General features: G+C 40.7%; 1 protein-coding gene across 2 annotated transcripts in view; it reads left to right on the top strand.

Annotated features, from left to right (window-relative positions):
- The window catches only part of me1 (malic enzyme 1, NADP(+)-dependent, cytosolic), an 86,042-nt gene that overhangs the window by 34,977 nt on the left and 29,271 nt on the right, over window positions 1-21,794 (top strand). The window contains exons 2-3 of one of the 2 annotated variants that reach the window (XM_061776622.1): window positions 570-703; window positions 4,681-4,830. In XM_061776622.1, the coding sequence (XP_061632606.1) occupies window positions 570-703; window positions 4,681-4,830 (284 nt within the window). The remainder of the gene's footprint in view (window positions 1-569; window positions 704-4,680; window positions 4,831-21,794) is intronic. The other variant, XM_061776623.1, reaches the window with a different exon arrangement.

The raw sequence follows: 21,794 nt of genomic DNA, 5'->3' as shown, positions 1-21,794 counted from the left end.
GAAAGACCTTCGTGCTACTGGGAGGTATGATGCACGATCAACGCCCAATGGATCACCAACCACCGTGTCTCATCCGTGAGTGCTCAGTCAGTATTTGTGGCCAACAAAGACACTCATTGTTTGGTTCCTGGGTGTCCTTGGTTTCTGGGCAGCCCAGAACACATGGACTATAGACACGTGTGTAAGCAAGTGTGTCTTTTTGCTACTGTCTGTCCCTTGTTTGTCTTGTTTCAACTTTATGTGACTCACTTGGTCTATCACTATTGGCTTGAGAATAAATTGTTTTTGACAAAATAATGTACATTAAAGGCTTCACACAGACAAAACGAAATTCTGTCAAATAAACCCAGAAACCTTTTTTTCCAAGTGTCTGTGTGTTACCTCATGACAAAGAGTCAAAGGGCAAACGTCCTATGTGTTAAGTCTGAGTTCAAGACTACAGTATTCACAGTTGCAAATATGTATTCCTTGAATACCGCATTGAACCCAAATTAGTCTTTGCCAATCTACATGTCCTTGCCTGCATCAAGATGCTGGTTAATAATGAGCTTTATTGTGTGTGTTTATAGGGCATGGCATTCTCCCTGGAGGAACGTCTCCAGCTGGGGATCCACGGCCTGCTACCTCCTTGCTTCATTACTCAGGACGTCCAGCTGCTCCGAGTACTTAAGAACTATGAAATGAAGAAAGATGAGTTGGATAGGTGAGACGCAAACACAGACCGAATACTTCCCAGTGGCTCACCACACTGATGTACTGCTTTCTTATCTTGTGTCTGGAATTTTGATAGATTTCCCAGCGGATTTTACTGACTCTGCGGGAAATCTATATCTGGATAGTTTCATATTTAACATCAAATATTTCATTAAACAGACTTGCCCCTCAACTACCACTCACCCAAATTTCCTGTATCCTCCCTTTTCCTCCCATGAGTATATTTGTAAACCCTGGAACCATAACATTCAACATCAGTTGCATTTTTGCATGCTTCATTCCTAAGCAGTGTGTACATGCATAAGTAGTTGTTGTTTGTTCCCATACCAGGCCCAAAGCTGAACTTCAGCCTGGTTCACTGCTTTGAATTATGACCCAAGTGCTTGATATTATCTGCTTGTCAATTTGCCCGTCTCTTAGTCGATCATTCCATCATCAGTCATTTCTATTTTCAAGGATGAGAGATTTTCTTCTGTGACGCACTTAAATAGATACTTACTGAACACTTACTTTAGCACCATAGTAACACCATAGCGTCAACATCTAAAAAGGGCTATTTGATTTTTATTTTTGATTCCCATGCCCTTTTGATGTCACTTAAAATCTGTCAGTGGCCCGAGTGCATTCCGTCCTCTGGCTTTGGTCTCATAGATTAATGGACGTTATTTTGCTGTCGTTACTTTATCCTGTTTCAGTCTGCCCCACAACTCTTCATCCATCTCATCAATTCCATCAGTTATTTCTATTAAAGGTCCACTTCCATCAGAATCAATTTTTTTCTATTCTTTTGTGCATAACATAGGTCAAGATGAGTCTGTGACACGGTTTAAGTTCCAGAGCTATGCAATGTGTCAATTTAATGCGGAAAAACAATAAATGGCATAAGGCTTGCAAGACAGGTGGATTTGAAATAGCTGACATTGTGACATAGTTTTGTCACTTAATATTCAAGTACGCACGCACCTCAGCTCAACGACAATACGGCATTTCCAGGTTTTAAGCGAGCGAGTCTCATTTGCTCCTAAGGCATAAAAATGCAGTCTGTAAAGTATACATATGTGTTTTACAACAATACTTAACTATATTTATATTCGATCATCGCAGCAGTTTCAATTTCCAATGAATGGGAGCGGATGACGAGCATAACTCGCCACCGTTGGCCACTTGTCATGGTCGCAGGGTGGAGGGGCTGGAATGGGGAGTAGAACAATGAAAAAAAACATCTAAGGCGTCAGCCGGGGTGACTTGTCACGCTGGCCGTGGCTGCTGACAGCACACCTTTGCCAGACGTGAGCGTGTCAACAACCCGATGAAGAGGCCCGAGGTGGGAGGAGCATAATACTGTATCAATGTAGTGCAAATGAAGCGAATGAGCGACGCGAGTCGGAATGTTGCATCAAAGGACATGATATCGCTATGAATGCTTGGCTGCCAAGCTTCTATGGTGCAAAGGCTTTAATATACAGTATATCAGAGCCAAGGTGTTTTCCATATTTAAATTGGGGAAGATGAGAGATGCAATCAGAGCAAAGCTCATTTACGTGTCGCATAATAATGAGGAAAATCTTTCGTTCATTGAACTCGCTCAGGTCACGGGCCAAATAGAATAGATTGAAAAAGGACATTTTGGGCATTTCCAACCAAAATGATCATGCAAACCTGATAAAAGGACATCAAAGATAATCAAAATTCATTTAAAAAAATTATGAAAGGTGACCTTTAAATTATTGTGCAACATGTGTTTGGATCTATTTATGACAAGTCATTAAAACTGCACTGCAAGTTTATGTCCCTCTTACCAAAATGTTGCCACAGGACTCAAGTAACCACTGTGACTGCCATCAAGTGGGAGTAATAAATATCCCAAGGCTCTGCCAATTGAAATACTGCAGTAAGGGCCATTCTCCTTCCCAACAGTCTTATTAGAAAACAATAGCAAACTAAAAATAAATGTGCAGACCAGAGACTTGATCACTCATGCTAAAAAAAAGAAAAAAGAAAAATGATTATAGAGTTCTAGGCTGTCTGTGAAGTGCCCCGGATAAAGCGAGAGAAGATACTGCTTTATAAAGATAAAGCTAAAAAGAATGTTAGTCATCCTGCAATCCTTAAACCAAGTCTGATTTTTGTTCAAATTTGACTTTTCTTGGCAGTATGAGCAATATAAAACAAATGCATTCAGTGTTTTGAAGATTGGATTTGGGCCACTTTAACATGTGGCCCTTAATCTAATACAGTTTGGATATTGTACAAAGGGACCTGAGTCTGAACTGTCAGTGTGGAATTCATATAACCCTGACATCATCTTCCATCAATTTTTGTCAGAAAACTGAACTCATAAAGCTCCGATCTGAGGAAAAAATTGAATTAGGACTATCTGTGTATAGTGTATATTGTATGACTTGTCATTTTTCATGACCCATTGTTGAAGAGAATCAGTCATCAATCTCGGGATTAGTTACCGTAAATGCCTTAGTAGTAGTAGTCCGATTGGTTGGTCATGACCAACCTGGAAGTCAAATGCACAATAATCTCTTCTGTAGGAAAAAGGCAAAATGAAAAAACTAACAAACAAACAAGAACGCATAGTCTGGAAGGCCTTTCTGCACCCTGCTATGCAGTCTAGGGTAGGGGTCGCATCACCACACGCCTTAGGTTCAATTAACTCAATTCAAACACATGCATGAAAACAAACTTAGAGGCTGAACTCAAAGCGATAAGTAAAAACGAACAGTAAGCAAACCTAAACATTGAAATAAAAATGTTAAACACACCTGCCATTAATTAAAAATACACGAACAGCAACAGAATCATTAAATTGAAGACGTCAAAAGTAACTTAATAATAACAATACCATTACCCAATCTCAGCCTTCCCTTTTTCCTGTGCAATGTTTACATATTCTGAAGCCAAAGAAAAAATACTTTTCTAAATCAACTGCAAGTTGTGCTCTCAATCAGGCACTCATGAAAATCTAACAATTTGACAATTGAAAAAAAATCAGTTCCAACTGGGTTATTTCATGTTTTATTTTGTAGTTTTGCTCTCAGATTGCAATTTCTGCTTCTCGGTCTAGGCTTCGGGTTTGAATCTCAACTCTGACCGCTGTGCGTGGAGTTTACATATTCTGCGTTCGAGTGTTTTTTCTGCTGGTAGTCCTTTTTCCTCCCATGTTCCAAAAACATGCCAGTTGGGTTGGTTGGGGAGTCAAAATGTCCCATAGGTGTGTGAATGTGAGTGTAAATGGTTAGTCCAGGGTAGTATCAAGCCAAAAGCATCAACTGGGTTAGACTTCAGCTCTCCGCAACCCTGACAAATGCGAACAATTTTAGGTTCAAATCCGTGGACAACATAATATCATTGAATGTTAGCAACTGAAATGATTTTAACAATAAATTCTTGACAAAAAAAAAATAAAAATAAAAGGCTTACAATAGAACTTGGTAATAAACAACCCATATGATATATTACATACTGCAGAAAAGATCAGCTGTCACCATCTTGCATTGTGCAGCTGCAGCTTAATATATAGCAGAGAGGGTGTGGAATATTTTCATCTGCTCAACAAGAGCCACCTTGTGCTTGAGAATTTATGGAAACTGTTCTGATTAGAAATAACAGTTTTTGGCATGTTCTACCTAATTTGGGTCATATGCAAACAATAAAGAGCTTGTGCAGCTTTTTCTAAGATACAAGTAGTTATTGTATAGCACATCTAATTCCTTTCACTGTTTGCTTTCTCTCTCACTATTTTGCTCTACTTTCCCACTCGTTTTCTTTCATATATTATGTCCAAAGCAATTCTTTGCAGCTCCGCTGATTATATCTGTTATGTCATTGAATGTAACAGCTGACTTAAATAAAACTTCAATAGTTGGACCCTCCTCTTTTCAGCAGGTATGAGTCGTCCAAGGTTAAATATTAACATGTGCCATTTTCCGCTGTGTTCATCCTTGTCATTCCCAGATATGTGTTTTTGATGGGGCTCCAGGATCGCAGCGAGAAGCTCTTCTACCGTGTGCTTATTTCAGACATCGAAAGATTTATGCCCATCATTTACACCCCCACTGTTGGCCTCGCTTGCCAACAATACGGCCTGATATTTAGAAGACCAAGGTAACACAGACACACGCACCCACAAACAAGACTTGCCACTTGTGAATGTGGAAAATGTCTTAAAACAATCCTACCAAATGAGTCAAGGGGCATCGAAGCTTGTTGATACAGTTTGTGGCCCACGTCCAAGGTCCAGCAAACAGGCCGACCGCATGAGAAGGCGCTCGGCATTAACGGGAATGGGGGAGGAAAATGGGATTTTGTATGAATTTCGACTTGAGCTTATCACCCAGATTTGTTTTTGCTTGTTTTATTGACATCCATCCATCCATCCATTTTCTGAGCCGCTTCTCCTCACGAGGGTCGCGGGCGTGCTGGAGCCTATCCCAGCTGTCATCGGGCAGGAGGCGGGGTACACCCTGAACTGGTTAACAGCCAATCGCAGGGCACATAGAAACAAACAACCATCCACACTCACATTCACAATACGGGCAATTTAGAGTCTCCAATTAATGCATGTTTTTGGGTTTGTGGGAGGAAACCGGAGTGCCCGGAGAAAACCCACACAGGCACGGGGAGAACATGCAAACTCCACACAGGCGGGGTCGGGGATTGAACCCGGGTCCTCAGAACTGTGAGGCTGACGCTCTAACCAGTCGCCCACCGTGTTTTATTGACAGTATTTATTAATTCAACCTTTATTTTACCAGGTAAGGCAATTGAGAACACATTCACATTTGCAATGCCCACCTAGCCAAGAGGCAGAGCTTTTTATGTGAGTTTTGTGTGTTTGTATATGTTGTTCTCATTGTTAGTGCATCTTGTAATAGTATAATCCATTTCTTTAAATTTTTAAACAATCTAATTTTAACATTAAAATCTGAGAGTCACACCAATGACAACCCACGTCTAATACTAGTGATCAGAAAAGAAATAAAAGATGGTAGTACCCTGGGTCATATCTGATAACTCCAAACAATCATGTGCCAACCTAAAGAAAATATCTTGTCCTTTGTTTTATGAGAACTACCGCAAAGAGGAACCGTACTTTTACATTTTTTTTTTTTTTTATTGCTCAGTTACAGATAAAGTTTCTGTTTTACCGATATTGTCCTTGCTTTGCAAGTTCCTCATGTATTTGCACAAGGAATATGATACTACAGTGGACCTCTGCATATTTGCGGTTCGGTATTTGCAAATTCGCTCATACTTGGGATTTTTTGGGTGAGTGGGGTGAGGGATTATGCTCCATTATATGCAGAAAATCTTACATATTTACATATAGTATTTCTTTTTTTTTTACGCTAGTAGTGTAGATGTAGGACTGTTTGGTGGACAGGTCTTTCCCCTGTGTGGGACCGCAATGTGGTTAAGAAAATGGAAGGATCAATGGATGTTCACTTATTGCTGTCTCTGCATATGCAATATGGGCTTTCTCTGCATGCATGTTGTTGTCCCCTGAATATAAACACACAGCCTCAATGCCTTTATGTCTCTTGAAATGTACACGTAAATAATAAAAATGGGTTACTGGCATGAAATCGGATTTGTGTATGTTAATCGAAATCAACTGTATTTAACTTCTGTGTGAAAGTGCACATCCGTGCACATGACCAAAACAACAGTCCCACTGTAGGTGTGTATGCATGCGTGTCTTCAAGTTGGACCACCATCACAGCTCAGATTAGGTCTCTAATCACTGGCACTCAGGTATAAAGGCTTTCTGTGCAGAAACTGCAGCCTTTTCTTGTCGTGCTTGACTTTACCAGTTAATCTGCTTCATGGAGTCTACAAAAGGCCAAAGGTCAAGCGCTATTAAGTGTGAAAACACAGTGGATTCACTGATCTTTTGACGGGGCAGAGGGTACAGAAGAAAGGCACACATTCACGTATCAAAAGTTTAGCGCACATGTTAACTTTTATACATTTGTTGGCTCAAGAGCCAACACAGTGTTGAGTGGTGCACATTAATCCTTCTTCGTCACTTGTTTTTTTATTATTACTGAGAAAGCATGTTATGTACGTATATTGGCTGACAACTGACCATCTTCACTGATGATACGTGATTGTTTTCTTCAATTCAATCAATCCTGTGTGAGCATGACTCTTGGGAAGAACTTTCATGGAATGCTCAATAAACTGATATACGCATCTGAAGTCAGTTAGGCTGTTCAAGGGGCTCTCTGGGTTAGTGACATCAGCCACTTCATCTTGGGGATGGAGATGGATGATCATTGCTCGGTCATTACTCGAACTCTGGTAGCAGGCTAAAGTGGAGGAAGCAAGCGCTACATCCGTTGATCATCATGAGCTGGAAAGAAAGTCACCCTCCAGACGGTCATTCAATGGAGATAGTGATTAAACACAATGATAAAATGAAACCATATTAACGTGATTTCAAATTGTGATTCGTCCAAAATGTTCATCTTGTAGTCATTTTTAAAAATATATATATATTAAGACTTTTTTTTTTCCTTACCTTGCTGACAGTTTCGGCTCTCACTCCAGCCTTTGTCAGAGCTGCCACTGCTACTTGGTGTGACATGGCTTAAAAACAGCTGATTGGGTTGGGAAACCTTCAAAGTAAAGCTTCCACCACCAGGAAGCAGTGACATCTTTGACGAAGGCTGGAGTGACAGCCGTAACTGTAAGAGATTCCTCCTAACTGGGAAAAAAAATGTCTTAACAAAAAAAGGTGCCGCCACTTTAGTGAGCTATAATGGCACCTATTAAAGTAAATTGTAATGTTGCATTTAGCTGCACACAGAAAATAAAACTTAATTTCATAGTGCCTCTGCAATACTTTTTAAATGTCTTGTGTTACAAGATCGCAAGAGTAGGCATGCCTACTATTTAATATATTGTGAGTTTAGTTTATAGCAACTAATATACTGTAGGTCTTTTTTCCACCCAACTTAATGAAAGGAATCAGTTGAGGCTGCCACCTCTGAAGTGGCACCTACAGACTGATGAAACGTCCAATCTTGCAGATTATGGGCTTTAGTGTTGTGATCTCATTTCACTCAAGCCCGCACACAGTGTTACAGTACAGGTGTGAGGCGCAAGTAGGATTGGTTACCATCCAAGACAAACAGAAATGACCCTTGTCCAACATGAAAATAATAGCTAGTAAATGTCATGAAGAGGGCCAATGATTAATGATTACTCCAAATTGCGGTCTGCAAAGGAAGAATATAACCGGGTTGAAAGGAATGTTATCGGTGAATTAGGGAGGAGAAAACTGGAGGTTATGCTGTCTTCTTAAGAAGCATGATAAAATATTCCTACCTGTGCCATACATTTTGAAACGATTATGGAAACTGAACTGTGAAGTTTAGGTCACAGCAAGACTTTTGGATTTGCTTCATTTGGGAGAAAATCCAATTTGTTCCATTTGGCCTTCAAAAGGCAAACATACGCAGTATTGGTTTTGGATGTTATAGTGGTGTTCCATCCATTCTCTTGCTTTTCCTCAGATATGTTTGGCAAAAATGCGACTTAGAAAAAAAACATGCTTTGCAATATGGAGGCTGAAAGTTCATTAGTCTTTTTGAAGTGACTTTCATTTTTCTATAAAGTATAGTTTTTGTACCATACATTGTTCCTGTCATGCAACACAAGTAAAATGTTAAAGTCCCTGTAAAGTGAAAATAAATGTAAAGTTGACACACCAAAAAGAAAACTGTTGTTAACAACCCATGCAAATTTGATTGATTTAAAAACCTTGGCATGGCACGTCTGCCTCACAGTTCTGAGGACCTGGGTTTCATGTGTTTGCATGTTCTCCCTGTGCCTACATGGGTTTTCTCCCGGTACTCCTGTTTCCTCCCACATTCCAAAAACATGCATGGTAGGTTGGTTGAAGACTCTAAATTGCCACTAGTTATGAATGTGAGTGTGAATGATTGTTTCTTTATATGTGCCCTGCGAATGTCTGGTGACCAGTTCAGGGTCTAACCCGCCTCTCACCCAAAGTCAGCTGGGATGGGCGCTAGGACACCCAGGACCCTAATGAGCAGAAGTGGAAAATGAAATGGATAAGAATTTACCAAGTATGTGAAATACGGCTTCAAAATCGGGAAAAATCAAGCCGTTGTCTCTGCTGTCGAACGCTGTGGGCGTGTCTGCTGAATGCATTGAAACCACATCCCGCTCAACTGTCAACTGTCAATCAAATACAGCTTTGTCTAGCATCTTATGTCTACACATCCCTACATGTTTGATCCAGAAAAATAAATCAGTTTATGGCTCCGGTGGCTAGGTTATAATCCACAGAGCCGTCACGAGGCATTGGCCACTAGCTATCTTGGGAGCTAACAGGCCTCTGGAGACTGTTTCAGCCACGGTGTCACCTCCTCACAGGTGCTGTGTCTGTCACATAACACAGAAACTGCAGGGACTGTCAACCATTTATTAACCACACCGCCACACATTATGGATTATGTCCACCAGCACCTGGAAGCACTTCTGATCTCGCCAGTGATTGGTAAATTAGTTTCCGGTTAGCTTGCTGCTCTGTTCAAAATGAGAAAAAAAAAATCGGAAAAACTTGAGCTTTTTCACTCAGCATGCAGTGGACACAATTTATTATATGGACACCTACAGTAGTTTACACTGTTTACGTAAGTCTTTTTCTCTTGTGGTCAAACTCCCAATGTACACCATGGCGACATCGCTGCTGGTGTAGTTGTTCCAGTCAAACAACGATGGTATGGCATTTGTGTCTAGAACCGGTTTCCCCCGAACAGTACAATGAATTAGGCCTTAGCTGAAATATCTGCCACATACCTTTGTGTGCCGACTAACAACAAACCCCTCCTTTGTATTTTGTTTCTAATGTGCAAGGAGGACGGGCAAGGAAAATAGTGAAAGCTAATTATAATACGCAACTGCAGTGCCTCAATCCAATGAAAAGTTGCACACCACAATGCACATTTGAGCCACCCACCATATTGTAGAACATAAAAGTATCCCTTCCCATCATATAAATGTACTAATTGTTCTGGCAGCGCTCAAGTTTTTTTGTCTGTTCATGTTGAATGGAGCAGGCTAACTGGAAACTAATTTGCAGATCAGTGGCAAGATCAGAAGTGCTTCGTCATGCATGGTGCACATAGTCCATTCAGCCTGTGGCTCACACAATGTGACAGATATTTGAGCACATACTTGCTGTTATTTGTATACCCACAATGCCTTGTGTTCCAACATACCTGGATTACGGTACCACAAATAAAGTACATAACACTTGGGAATTTCAATAATTGTGTAAATTGTGGAATCCAGGGTAGACACATTTTTAGGGTATAGGCGTACTGTAGCTAGCTAGCTAACGTCATGCTGTAGTGGTAGAAATGGGCCAAGTATTTCCAACTAAGTAACTCGCAACAATGTCAGCTGTGTTCAGCCGCTTTTCCCACGCAGCTTTCGCTGGCCAAAACTGGTTTTCCGTCACGCAATATTATTTCCCCATTCTGTACTGGAAAATATGATTTACTGATCTAGTTATGAAATGGATTTCATACTCCATTTAAATCACTCTCAGCTTTGCTCGGTTCTGTAAAACAACCCCAAAGGTGTCGTCGTAGCAGTCGATTTTGCCCAGCTAAGGTCAGACAAATTGGAAATTGGAAAGTGTTGTGGTAATTTGAATGTGATTCCCCCCAGTACATTTTAACAAGTGGGATAAAGTTTTTAAATCAAACTGTGAAGAGTCAGTGCATTGCTTTATACATTTGAAATACGAAAGCTGCCAAGACATGCTCCAATCAAACACTGTACTATAAAAACTCGAGTGTTAAATGAAGTGTTGCATGGAACAGCACCAACTTTGTTCTTGGGCTCACTGTTGTTTTCCCCCTCAGTTACTGCTACTTTAGCTTATATAAATCCTAACTGAAATTAAATTTAAATTGCATTTCTCTCCGTGCCCGTGTGGGATTTCTCCAGGTACTCTGGTTTCTTCCCCTTTTCAAAAAATATGCATGGTAAGTGTGTCTGTAGCTGTGAACGTGAGTGTGAATGGTATACGTGCCTTGCGATTGGCTGGCGACCAATTCACGATGTACACCGCTTCTCGCCCAAAGTCAGCTGGGATAGGCTCCAGCACACCCCGTGACTCCAGTGAGGATAAGCAGCACAGAGAATGGATTGATGGATGGATGTCTTTATTTCAGCTGTCAGTTTTTTTGTGTGAATATTTTTGGTTGCCAAAGCAGATGTTGGAGGAGTTACAAAACTAGTGAATTTGTGGAGTCTCAGGCCTGCTGACCTGAACCAGCCTGTTTTTTTTTTCTTTGCCTTTTAAAACCACATGCTAGTGCCATGTTCTGCGCTGTGTACCGTATGCATGCAATGCAAAATTTGCCACAAATGCTCACTTCTTTATTATGAAGGATTCAGTCTAATTGACAGAGAAGACACAGACCAGCGCTAACAGTATATGATTGGCTCGGACACAAGATGTGCGATACAAGCTGATGAACTATTAATATAAAGCAACAATAGTCAAGGATCAAGTCTAGTGAGAACTGTGACCATATATAGTTTGGTTCGCTAATATTGTATTTGCACTTTTATTTTTTGCTACGTGTTTGTTATTTCAATACGAATTGTCATTAAATGGATGTTATTAACTGCGATTGACTGGCAACCAGTTCTGCTGCCACCTGAAACTAGCGGGGAACTAAACTCCAGCTCACCCGTGACCCTAATGTGGACAAGCAGAATAGAAAATGAATGGCTATGGTTAGGAATTCATTTTGTTGTTGTCTAAAATTAATTAAAATCATGACCTTCACTGGGATAAAAAGTAAACATACTTATCTGTTGTTCAGAACTAGCATTCACCAGGTGGTAAATAACTGATGTATTTGCCCCCCCCCCTATTATAATAAAAAATATTCTAGTCTATGTTGATAATGATAGTTTTAAACCTTTTATCACAGCACGCTGTTGGTGAACATTGACTTGTCTGCCATAACGCATCTAGAATGAAATACCCTTCAATGTTTTCTCCATGTGTTTTAACATATCATGTAGCAGCTTGCTACAATTGCATGAAATTCAAGTGTTCTGTGAATATCATTAAAGATAATAGTCCATAAAAAAAATTATAGGCATCCATACTATGCCTGGTCCTTATTTTCATGCCCCCTTCCCTTAACATCATTATTCTCATATTGTGCGGTTCATGAAAACCATGCATCCTTTGCAAATACAAACAGTGCAGCTGCAGTTATAACAGTTGCCTTTGATTTGGCTATAAATTTGAACCCCATTCAAAAAGTCATTGGCAGGGCAAAGACATTTTTATTGGTTAAAAAAACACAAATGAAAGAGAAACCTGGTTGCATTGGGCTAAAACTCATCTAATAACCAGCTGGGTTCATCAGGCCTGTGGCTCTGATTTCTTTAGCAGTGCCTTCCTGTACTGGAATGATTCCTTGCCTGCTGTTTCTTGCCTGCTGAGTTATGTAAGGCTGGCTGAGAAGATAAACTGGAAATCCACACCCGTCGTCTGGGCTCATGAAGTTTTGTATTTCACGTGGACATCCATGGTTGATGTTCATCTTTGAAATTCCAGAACTTCACACTGTGGTTCCTGTTTTCTTCATCTTTAGGATGGAGGGTGACTTTTTTTTTTTTTTTTTGCCACTGTGTTCTAGTAGACGTGATGAACGACTGATAAGACTGGGGAGTAAACTGTGTGTATTATGACCCAAAACACCCTCAAGTTTCCTCTCTCCTTAACCGGGAAGATATGCTGCTGTGTGGATAAGTGTTGATTACAGTGGGCTAAAGTGGAATGAGGCGGGGGCTTCAACTGGTTCTTGTGTAAAAAGAGGCTGATTCAGGCAGTGTGTTGAGTGCTTGGGTGAAAAAACCTCAAAGTGTGGGCACACCAAGCAGGGTGGGAGGCAGAAGAGAAGAGTTCATTGTCTTTGGAGGCTTGAACACCGAGAGGAGGGTGTGAAAGGAAAGGAAAGAGAACTGTCAGGGAAGAAAATTCCTCAGTCACATTTCATGTCAAAGTGATGAGAGGTCTGTGTTCGACAGAATTACTTGCTCTAGTTGCTTTTTCTATCTCCAATTCTGCCAAAGTGCTCGTGTGTGTAGAAATGATTGTGTTGAGGAAATGTTCCGGAATTAGGAACCACATAATTGTGTTGGTTCAGCTGATCCAAAATTGTTTCCCCACTATTTGGATTACTGCATTTTGTCTTTGCCATATCTTCTTTTTGTTTTTATGCTCATATGCTGCTTTTCCCTTGGCCCGGGCTTTCGTTACACCTTTTCACTTTTTCCATTGCAACTGGCTATTTTATTTCAACTGGTCAGATATGTATGTCAGTTCACATTGATGCATTGAGTGCATGAATTGGCATTTTGTTCTGCTCTGCACTATTTTGTCATTTGCTTGGGCACTGAGTGACACACTGCATCGTAAGTGCACCAAAGCCTTCACATGCAAGAATTCTCAGTCATTTATTCCAAATGTCTTTGGACTTGAACATCCAGAAAATCAATTTGTTTTGTATCGCATGCAGACTTCTCGTCTGGCTTCCCTGATCCATTTACGAGGGAAATGATGGGTAAGGGCAAAACTACTTCCTGTCATACTGTATTACATTAAAGCATTTCGTTTTACATAAAATTTTCAACTGTCTTCAGTATATTATTACTCTGCATGGAGGTTTTCCATTACGATATTGAATACCACTTGTGAAAGGAAAGACTTGAACTGTGTTGTATCATTGCTCAAGTATTATGCTGCTGGTCCGCTTAGCAGCTTGTGGTCAAATACCACATCCAATGACAAAATATAATTTGATCGTCTGCTTCATCTGTTATAGAGTTGGATTGCACTTCATAATGTATTGGAATTCAGGAAGACATCATTCATATGCGATGGATGTTGTACATTTTTAATTGCATGTTCCACCCAGCACACCCCACCACTGCCACCACCCCAACCGTTTCAGTAAAACCAGGGGACCTACAGGGCAGTGGAGTGAAGCCACTGGACTAGGGACAATACAATTGTGCCATAACACGGTATCCCTGGACCGTTGTTTTCTATTGCAGTTGTTCCACACTACTAGGCCCGCACACAATAAAAGTTCCTCATTTTTAAACTTTTTTAAAGACTTTTTAAAATTATAACTTAATTTATGGTCGGCATTGTGCTCGACTGGTTAGGGTCGCGGGCGTGCTGGAGCCTATCCCAGCTAACATCGGGCAGGAGGCGGGGTACACCCTGAACTGGTTGCCAGCCAATCGCAGGGCACATACAAACAAACAACCATTCACACTCACATTCACACCTACGGGCAATTTAGAGTCTCCAATTCATGCATTCATGTTTTTGGGATGTGGGAGGAAACCGGAGTGCCCGGAGAAAACCCATGCAGGCACGGGGAGAACATGCAAACTCCACACAGGCGAGGCCGGGGATTGAACCCCACTCCTCAGAACTGTGAGGCTGACGCTCTAACCAGTCGGCCACCGTGCCGCCTAATTTAAATTTAAATTTTAAAATTTAAATTCACTGATGGTGTAGTGGTACACTCGCCTGACTTTGGTGCAGGCAGCGTGGGTTCAGTTCCCACTCAGTGACGGTGTGAATGCGAGTGGTGAATGGTTGTCCGTGTCTTTATGTGCCCTGCGCCTGACTGGCGACCAGTTCAGGGTGTATTCCGCCTTACGCCCGAAGTGAGCTGGGATAGGCTCCAGCGTCCCGCGACCCTAACCAGGATAAGCGCTGTTGAAAATGGATGGATTGAAATTTTTAAATTAAATTTTTTTTTTTGTCCTGTTCGGCTGTTAGGTCTAGCAGAATGGAGGATGTGTATCCTTTATGCCAGAACAGTTTTATTGTGTCACAATGGAGTTTTTAAGCTGCTGCTGTGGTTTCTTGGTATTTTAATAGATATTTATTGAGAATCAGAGTCGATCAATCGAACAGAACAAGGTTTCAAGAGGGAAGTGAGAAAAGAAGACAACAAAAGACAAAGCACTAGCTGTAAACAAGATGAGAAAAGTAAATCCTAATATATCTAGAACAATGACACATTAGATATGAGTGTTGTATGGGGCAGTAGTGCTACACCCTGTGAGGGAAGGACAGGCCAAGGACAGGAGAAGAAGCATGCAGGACAAGGGTCGTACAACTGAAGTGGGGTGGGAGTGGCTATGGAAATTACAAACGTCGATTGGACCAGAGTGTGAGTGAGGGGATACCCAAGCAATGTGCATATTCATGAGTTATTTGTCGCAATAAGTGAGTGGCCCCACACCCATCGAAAGTCTCTGGGGTGTGTGCCTGCGGACACATGCAAGTGAATTGACACCGTTTCACATGCACAATAACTGACAGAAGTGTCCTGTAATTGCTGTGCCTGCACCGCGGTGGCTGAGCTCCCCTCCCAATCAATCGAGAGGCGGGGTCCACCGAGAGCAGGGGTCCACCGAGAGCAGCCCAGCGGACGGGACACCTCCCACACCGAGGGATCCAGAGCGGTCCGCTGGCCCCACCGATGTGTCACGACAACCGGCCACCCGGAGGAGGCCGCAGGGACACAATGTCACCCCCCCAGCCGACCCCCCCCCCCCATGACCCTGGCCCCATGAGTAGCTTACTAGTGATGGGACATTGTGATTTTCTAGGAACAGTTTAGAAATTATTTGAATTTGTAAACAGTGAGATTTACAGTGTTGCATATTGTTTTTTTTTTACCTGTCTTCTAATTATTGTGAGACATTAACATGATCAGTGTCTTCATATAAATGAATATTAATTATTAATAATAACATAATATTAAAGGTGATTTGGCCAAATTTGTTATTTCAGAAGTGTGTATCAAACTGCTGGCTCTTCGCATTAATCATTACCCAAGAAGTAGCTCTCTGCTTCAAAAAAGTTGGTCACCCCTGCTCTATAACATCATAACAATAAACAGCGACATGAAATTTCCACTGTCAAATAGCAATAGCATCATTTATCTGATGTGGCCAAAAAACAACCCAGGAGCATATAAAGCCAAGAAACAGGGTTGTGCACACTTAGACCCCGAGTGGTGCTCAAGCACCAGCCCTGGATGAAATAAAACCCATTTTTTCTTCATTCATCAATATTTAAAAACAATTTAAAAAATTACCCTCTGTGTCATCCATTCCAAAAGAACAAAAAAAAAGTTTTAGTGATTTATATCTTTCATTTTTGCACATCACTGCCATTTGAACAGGGATATGTAGATTTTTATATTCACTGTAGCTTCCCTTTACCTCCTTTGTTAATAATTGTATTACTGACTGTTAGAAATATTTGCATTATACATACACTACTGTTTTTTTTCCCCTAATTGTATTAATTTTGGCGATGGGTGGCCTATTTGGGCTTGAGTACCTGCCTCCAAAAATGTCTGTGTACATGCCTGCTATAATAATAACATTAATCCAAAAGAACAAGTTGAAAATTACACTATATACTACATGGCAAATATTTGACAACCTTTTTTGAAATACTTTATCTTCAAGTGTATTTTCATGGGATGCATTTATAAGTCATGTAGTTCTGATTTAACAGAGCCATTGACATTTTGTTGTTTGTTTGGTGCAAATAACAGCTGAATTAAAATTTTAAATGATGCAATTCCTAATTTCTTAAATTGAGAAGTTAAATTACCCAACACAAAAAAAAACATTTTGCGCAAATCATTGTGCAACTCGTGATTCTTGCTTGTGAATAGCAACTATATGTTAAAATTAGCTAGAAATTCTTAAGACAAAGTTAGATATTTTTCTTTAAGATCAATTTTCTGATGCAAAATTTTCTTCAAGATTATTTTCCTTTTTAGGCTTAAAATGAGAATTTTCCGTACAAAAGTCACTTTTTTTCACTTTCTTTGAAATCCTTTTTTGCATTACAATCATACATTTTATTACAGTCAAGCATTCTGGGTGGACTCGTGTAGTGGTGCCCATTTACGTGCAAGCATTTTTTTATTAAGAAGTAGCTCATAAGTATTTTGTCAATTCAGTCATCTGGAACAACCTTTATGAAAAAGTAAGAGAGACAGGTCCCATTTTTGCTCAATTATAAGCTGCTTGCATGACACAGTTATGTCACCAAGTGGCACTTTCACAGAAGTGGACAAAGTTGGAGAGCCAACTGACGAAGAAGGCTGTATGCGACAGGAAACAATGGTTAAGGACCCAAACAGTCATTCTTAACCAAGAAAGAGTCAGCTAAACCCATCATGCTCACTTCAGGAAGAGATCCCTGCTCTTGCTTCTGCTTGACATTGCGCGTAAACAGCACAGGCTGACAATACTTCTGGAAACTTAACTTTGTCTCAAAATATTCCAATCAGTGCTGTCCCTCTGATGAGCTTTTCTTTTGTCACTTTGTAAGAAAATCTCACAAACTAACACAGCTAAAATACCTACTGGAGAGCATCTGTCACAATTGGTAATCATATGATGTTGGACTGGACCCAAAAGCAGACAAAGGCAGAGGAAGTAGATGAGAATGGTTTATAAAATAATCGCTCAGCGGGTAGGATATCCGAGGGGCGATGGTGGTCCGTTGGAACATGGAAGGTGTAGGAAGCATGAGCAGGTGGAGTAGCCGGGCAGCGAGGCAGGAGACACGGAAGAAGAACACACGGGCGTAAGTACGGTTGCGAGTGGTCGAGGTAACTTACCAGGAGTCATGAACGTGGGCCTGTATGCCATGGATTACATCAATTCTCTGGCGCTGATTTCCAGCTAATTGATAACAGGCTGCTGATTACTAGGGAGAGGGGAGAGAGGGAAGGGCGAGGCACAAAGCGCCACCCGAGCTCCAAAAGAGGAACTGCAGGGCACAGACTATGACAGACTCTTTGAAAAAGGGGAAAGTACGCTCTGTGACTTAAAACAAAAAAAACAAAAAAATCTACATTTACCAGAAAATAGGAATAGGAAAATAGGAGTCATCAATTCAACAGGTGATTCACAAGCTCCAAGTCCACGCTGTTTAATGTGGCAGTCGGCCTTGGGCATCACTTTTCTCTCCTCTAACCCTCAAATGGGACTGTTATGCAGGACTCCCAATGATTTAGAATTATTGTGGTTTGTGTGACCAAAGTTGGTGAGTTTATGTATTTGAAACCTCCATCCATCCATTTTCTGAGCCGCTTCTCCTCACTAGGGTCGCGGGCGTGCTGGAGCCTATCCCAGCTGTCATCGGGCAGGAGGCGGGGTACACCCTGAACTGGTTGCCAGCCAATCGCAGGGCACAAACAAACAAACAGCCATTCGCACTCACAGTCATGCCTACATGCAATTTAGAGTCTCCAATTAATGCATGTTTTTGGGATGTGGGAGGAAACCGGAGTGCCCGGAGAAAACCCACGTAGGCACGGGGAGAATATGCAAACTCCACACAGGCGGGGCTGGGGATTGAACCCGGGTCCTCAGAACTGTGAGACTGACGCTCTAACCAGTTGGCTACCGTGCCGCCATATTTGAAACCTAACAACTGTAAACGTACAGTATAAAGATCCTGTGAAGCAGACCGCAGTCCGAAGAGGCAGTCAAAATAATTATTAGTAACAAATTATGGCACGTAATAAAACGTGGTTTCCTATTGCATTTCAACCATGTTATTTGTGGTCACTTGAACGTGTTGACGTTAAAAAAATGACATTACTTCTGAAATTGGTTACTGGAAACTAAATATTTTTTCTCCCCTGTGATGACCATTTGAACCTTCCAACTATAATATTAATTCCAGCATCCCAGCAGCTAGTCTGGCAGACACATCTCATGTTAATTTTGGAGTGATACTCCAAACGTGTTTTCAAAAGTCATTGAGCTTCAGAAGGATGCTCTCTCATCATGTAATCTTTAAAATGTATTATTATTTTTTTGTCTGATAGTGTGCAGAAGATCAATTTTAATAACACTGAGGAAAATACAATGGTCATTTTTGTGCATGTGTCTTCATGTGGCCTGCCTCATTGCAGTTTATGCATCACGAGGACGGATCACACTCAGCATTATATATCTCAATGCATTTTACATGAATGTCATCAGCACGACGGGTTGGTGTTAATGTGGGAGTAATCATCTGCAATTACCGTTTTTCTCGGCCAAGTGACAGCACCAGCTGGTTTATGGATGCAACACTTAGCTTCAACAATATATCTATTTAATTCACATTTATTTTAATTACTGGCAGCACAGTGAGCGACTGGTTGGCACATCTGCCTCACAGTTCTGAGGACCGGGGTTCAAATCCCGGCCTCGCCTGTGTGGAGTTTGCATGTTCTCCCTGTGCCCAACATGCTCTAAACTGACTTTCACGTTTATCAAATTGTTTGGCGTGACGGTGGGTTAATAATATCACTCTGATTTATTGTGACTAAGGTGGATTTCTAAGATGCCCCTTAGCTGTTGACCTTACATTACATCAATTTTCTACACCACTTCACACACAGCGATGTGTCGCGTGACTTGGACTCGAGTCGTGAATTTGATGACTTTAGACTCGACTTGACAATATGTTAAAAGACTTTCAACTCGACTTGGACTTGAACAGGAATGACTCATGACTTCACTTGGACTTGAACCCATTGACTTGAAAAGACTTGCTACTTTGATCAAAGCACTGAGAAACCAACACTTGTTAGCTTTATCTTTCTATATATGCAAATGACTGGTTTACTACAGGATTATATGATAAGTAATGTTATGCTGAAGATTCTTATGACTATTTATTAGGTGGAAGTGACACACGACATAATTGTTCATATTATCTTTAAAACAGTCAACACTCTGTTGCGCAGGCCCCTCTGGTAGAAAAATTGAGCAAGAGGTCATTCATTCATACACTACCTACAGTTTCATTTAAAAATAAAAAATAAATCAACATCAATAAATCAACAATAAACTAAACTAAATCTGAACTAAATAAGGTATACGTTCCAAGAACCACCGTTAATATACACAGAAACGATAATGACATTTAACGTAACAAGGACGTTAATTATTGCAACAACAACAACAAAAAAAACACTCAAAAAAATACACGTTGTATTTTGGGAATTTTGGGATGTCATGTATGCTTGTTTTTGTTAGCATTGGCAGCAAGCTTTGTGAGCCATCACGCAAATTGTTACACGGCGGGCCGGCCGTGCACTGTCTGGGCTTCCTGTACATTACAGCCTTGTTTAGTCAGTGTAGTGTTCTCAAGAATCAGTCTTGTACTGTATTTCTTTTTTTAATTCACTTTATCTACCAATCAATCAGCACACAGCTAGCATCTATTCGACATGAACCTACATCTTGAACCTACATCCTTCTTCACCTCTTTCTGATGCTATATTTTTACCCCTAGTTATAGTGTCCCTTAGTTTTCCGACTGAGATACCACAGTTGGATAAAATTGTATCCTTTTAGAACAAGATAACAAACTTGTGTTCCTCTTTTTTTTAATTAATGGCTCTTGTTTTTGATACTCACAAGAAATGCCAAGTTTAAACTGAAATCTATTTATATTTGTGTGTGAAATTGCCTCACTAGAAATGTTTGTAGACAAGAAAATGCAGTTTCCTCCTATATGTACAATGTGAATTTAAGAAAAATACTGTTGATTATCAAAAAAGGAAAGCAATTGGTCACTCATTATTAAATGAAATGTCTCATTTTCTATATATATATATATATATATTTATATGACATTTTCAGCAGGTGAAATATTTAACACATCACCATTTTCAACCCAAGTAATCCATACATACAAAAAAGTACAACAAATAAGAGCAGAGATTAAGTTGTGTGTAATAATGTGAAATGACACACACACAAAAAAAAGTATTGAACATTCCAACTGGTATTTATTTAATACTTTGTACAAAAGCCTTTGTTGGCAATGACAGCTTCAAGACGCCTCCTGTATGGAGAAACAAGTCATATGCATTGCTCTGGTGTGATTTTGGCCCCTTACTCCACACAAGCAGTCTTCAAATCTTGAAGGTTCCCTGGGCTTCTTTTATGGACCTTGAGTTTCAGTTCTTTCCATAGAGTTTCAATTGGATTCAAGTCAGGTAATTGGCTGGGCCATTCTAGCAGCTTTATTTGTTTTTTCTTTGAAACCAATTGAGAGTTTCCTTGCCAGTATGTATTGGATCATTATCCTGCTGTAATGTCCACCCTCGTTTCATTTTCATCCTCGTAGATGGCAGCAGATTTTTGTCAAAATTGTCTCAGTAGATTTGCTCATTCATCCTTCCTTCAATAATGTGAAGTTTACCAGTACCATTTTCTGTAAAGCAGCCCCACACCATCATATTCCCACCTCCAAACTTCACTGTTGGTAAGGTGTTTTTAGGGTGATGTGCAGTGCCCTTTCTCCTCAAAACATTATGGCATCCAAACAGTTAAATTTTGCTCTCATCCGATTAGACAATATTCTCCCAGTATTTAACTGGATTGTCTAAATGTTCAGCAAACATTAAACAAGCTTTCACATGCTTTTTCTTCCAGCAATGGGGTCTTGCGTAATGAGCGTGCATACAGGCCATGGCGGCGGAGTGCATTACTCACTGTTTTCCTTGTGACAACAGTACCTGCTAATTCCAAGTCTTTTGGAAGTTTTCCACAGGTGGTCCTTGGCTCTTGGACAACTCTTCTGATTATTCTTTGCACTCCTCTGACAGAAATCTTGCGAGGAGCAACTGATCGAGGCAAATTTATGGTAGCACGATTGGTTTTCCACTTACGTATTATGGCTGCAACTGTGCTCACTGGAACGTTCAGAAGCTTAGATATGTGCCTGACTTTTCATTTAAAAATGCCCCTCAATATAGTGAATTGTCAAGGAAGGGTACGGCTCCATTGTTGTGCTGGACCATACTTCAGTCATGGTCATAAACTTCAAAGGACTCGACAGTTGTGATTTCCCTCTCTACTTACTCCTGGCGTTTTTCACTCCGGTCAGGCCAGCCACCAGTCGAAGTCAAGCCAGCCGCCATAACAAT

This window comes from Phyllopteryx taeniolatus, chromosome 6 (genome assembly GCF_024500385.1).
Source record: "Phyllopteryx taeniolatus isolate TA_2022b chromosome 6, UOR_Ptae_1.2, whole genome shotgun sequence".
In the NCBI taxonomy this organism is placed as follows: Eukaryota; Metazoa; Chordata; class Actinopteri; order Syngnathiformes; family Syngnathidae; genus Phyllopteryx; species Phyllopteryx taeniolatus.
Note: the sequence above shows the minus strand (reverse complement) of the source record. Positions and strands in the feature narration are given on the sequence as shown.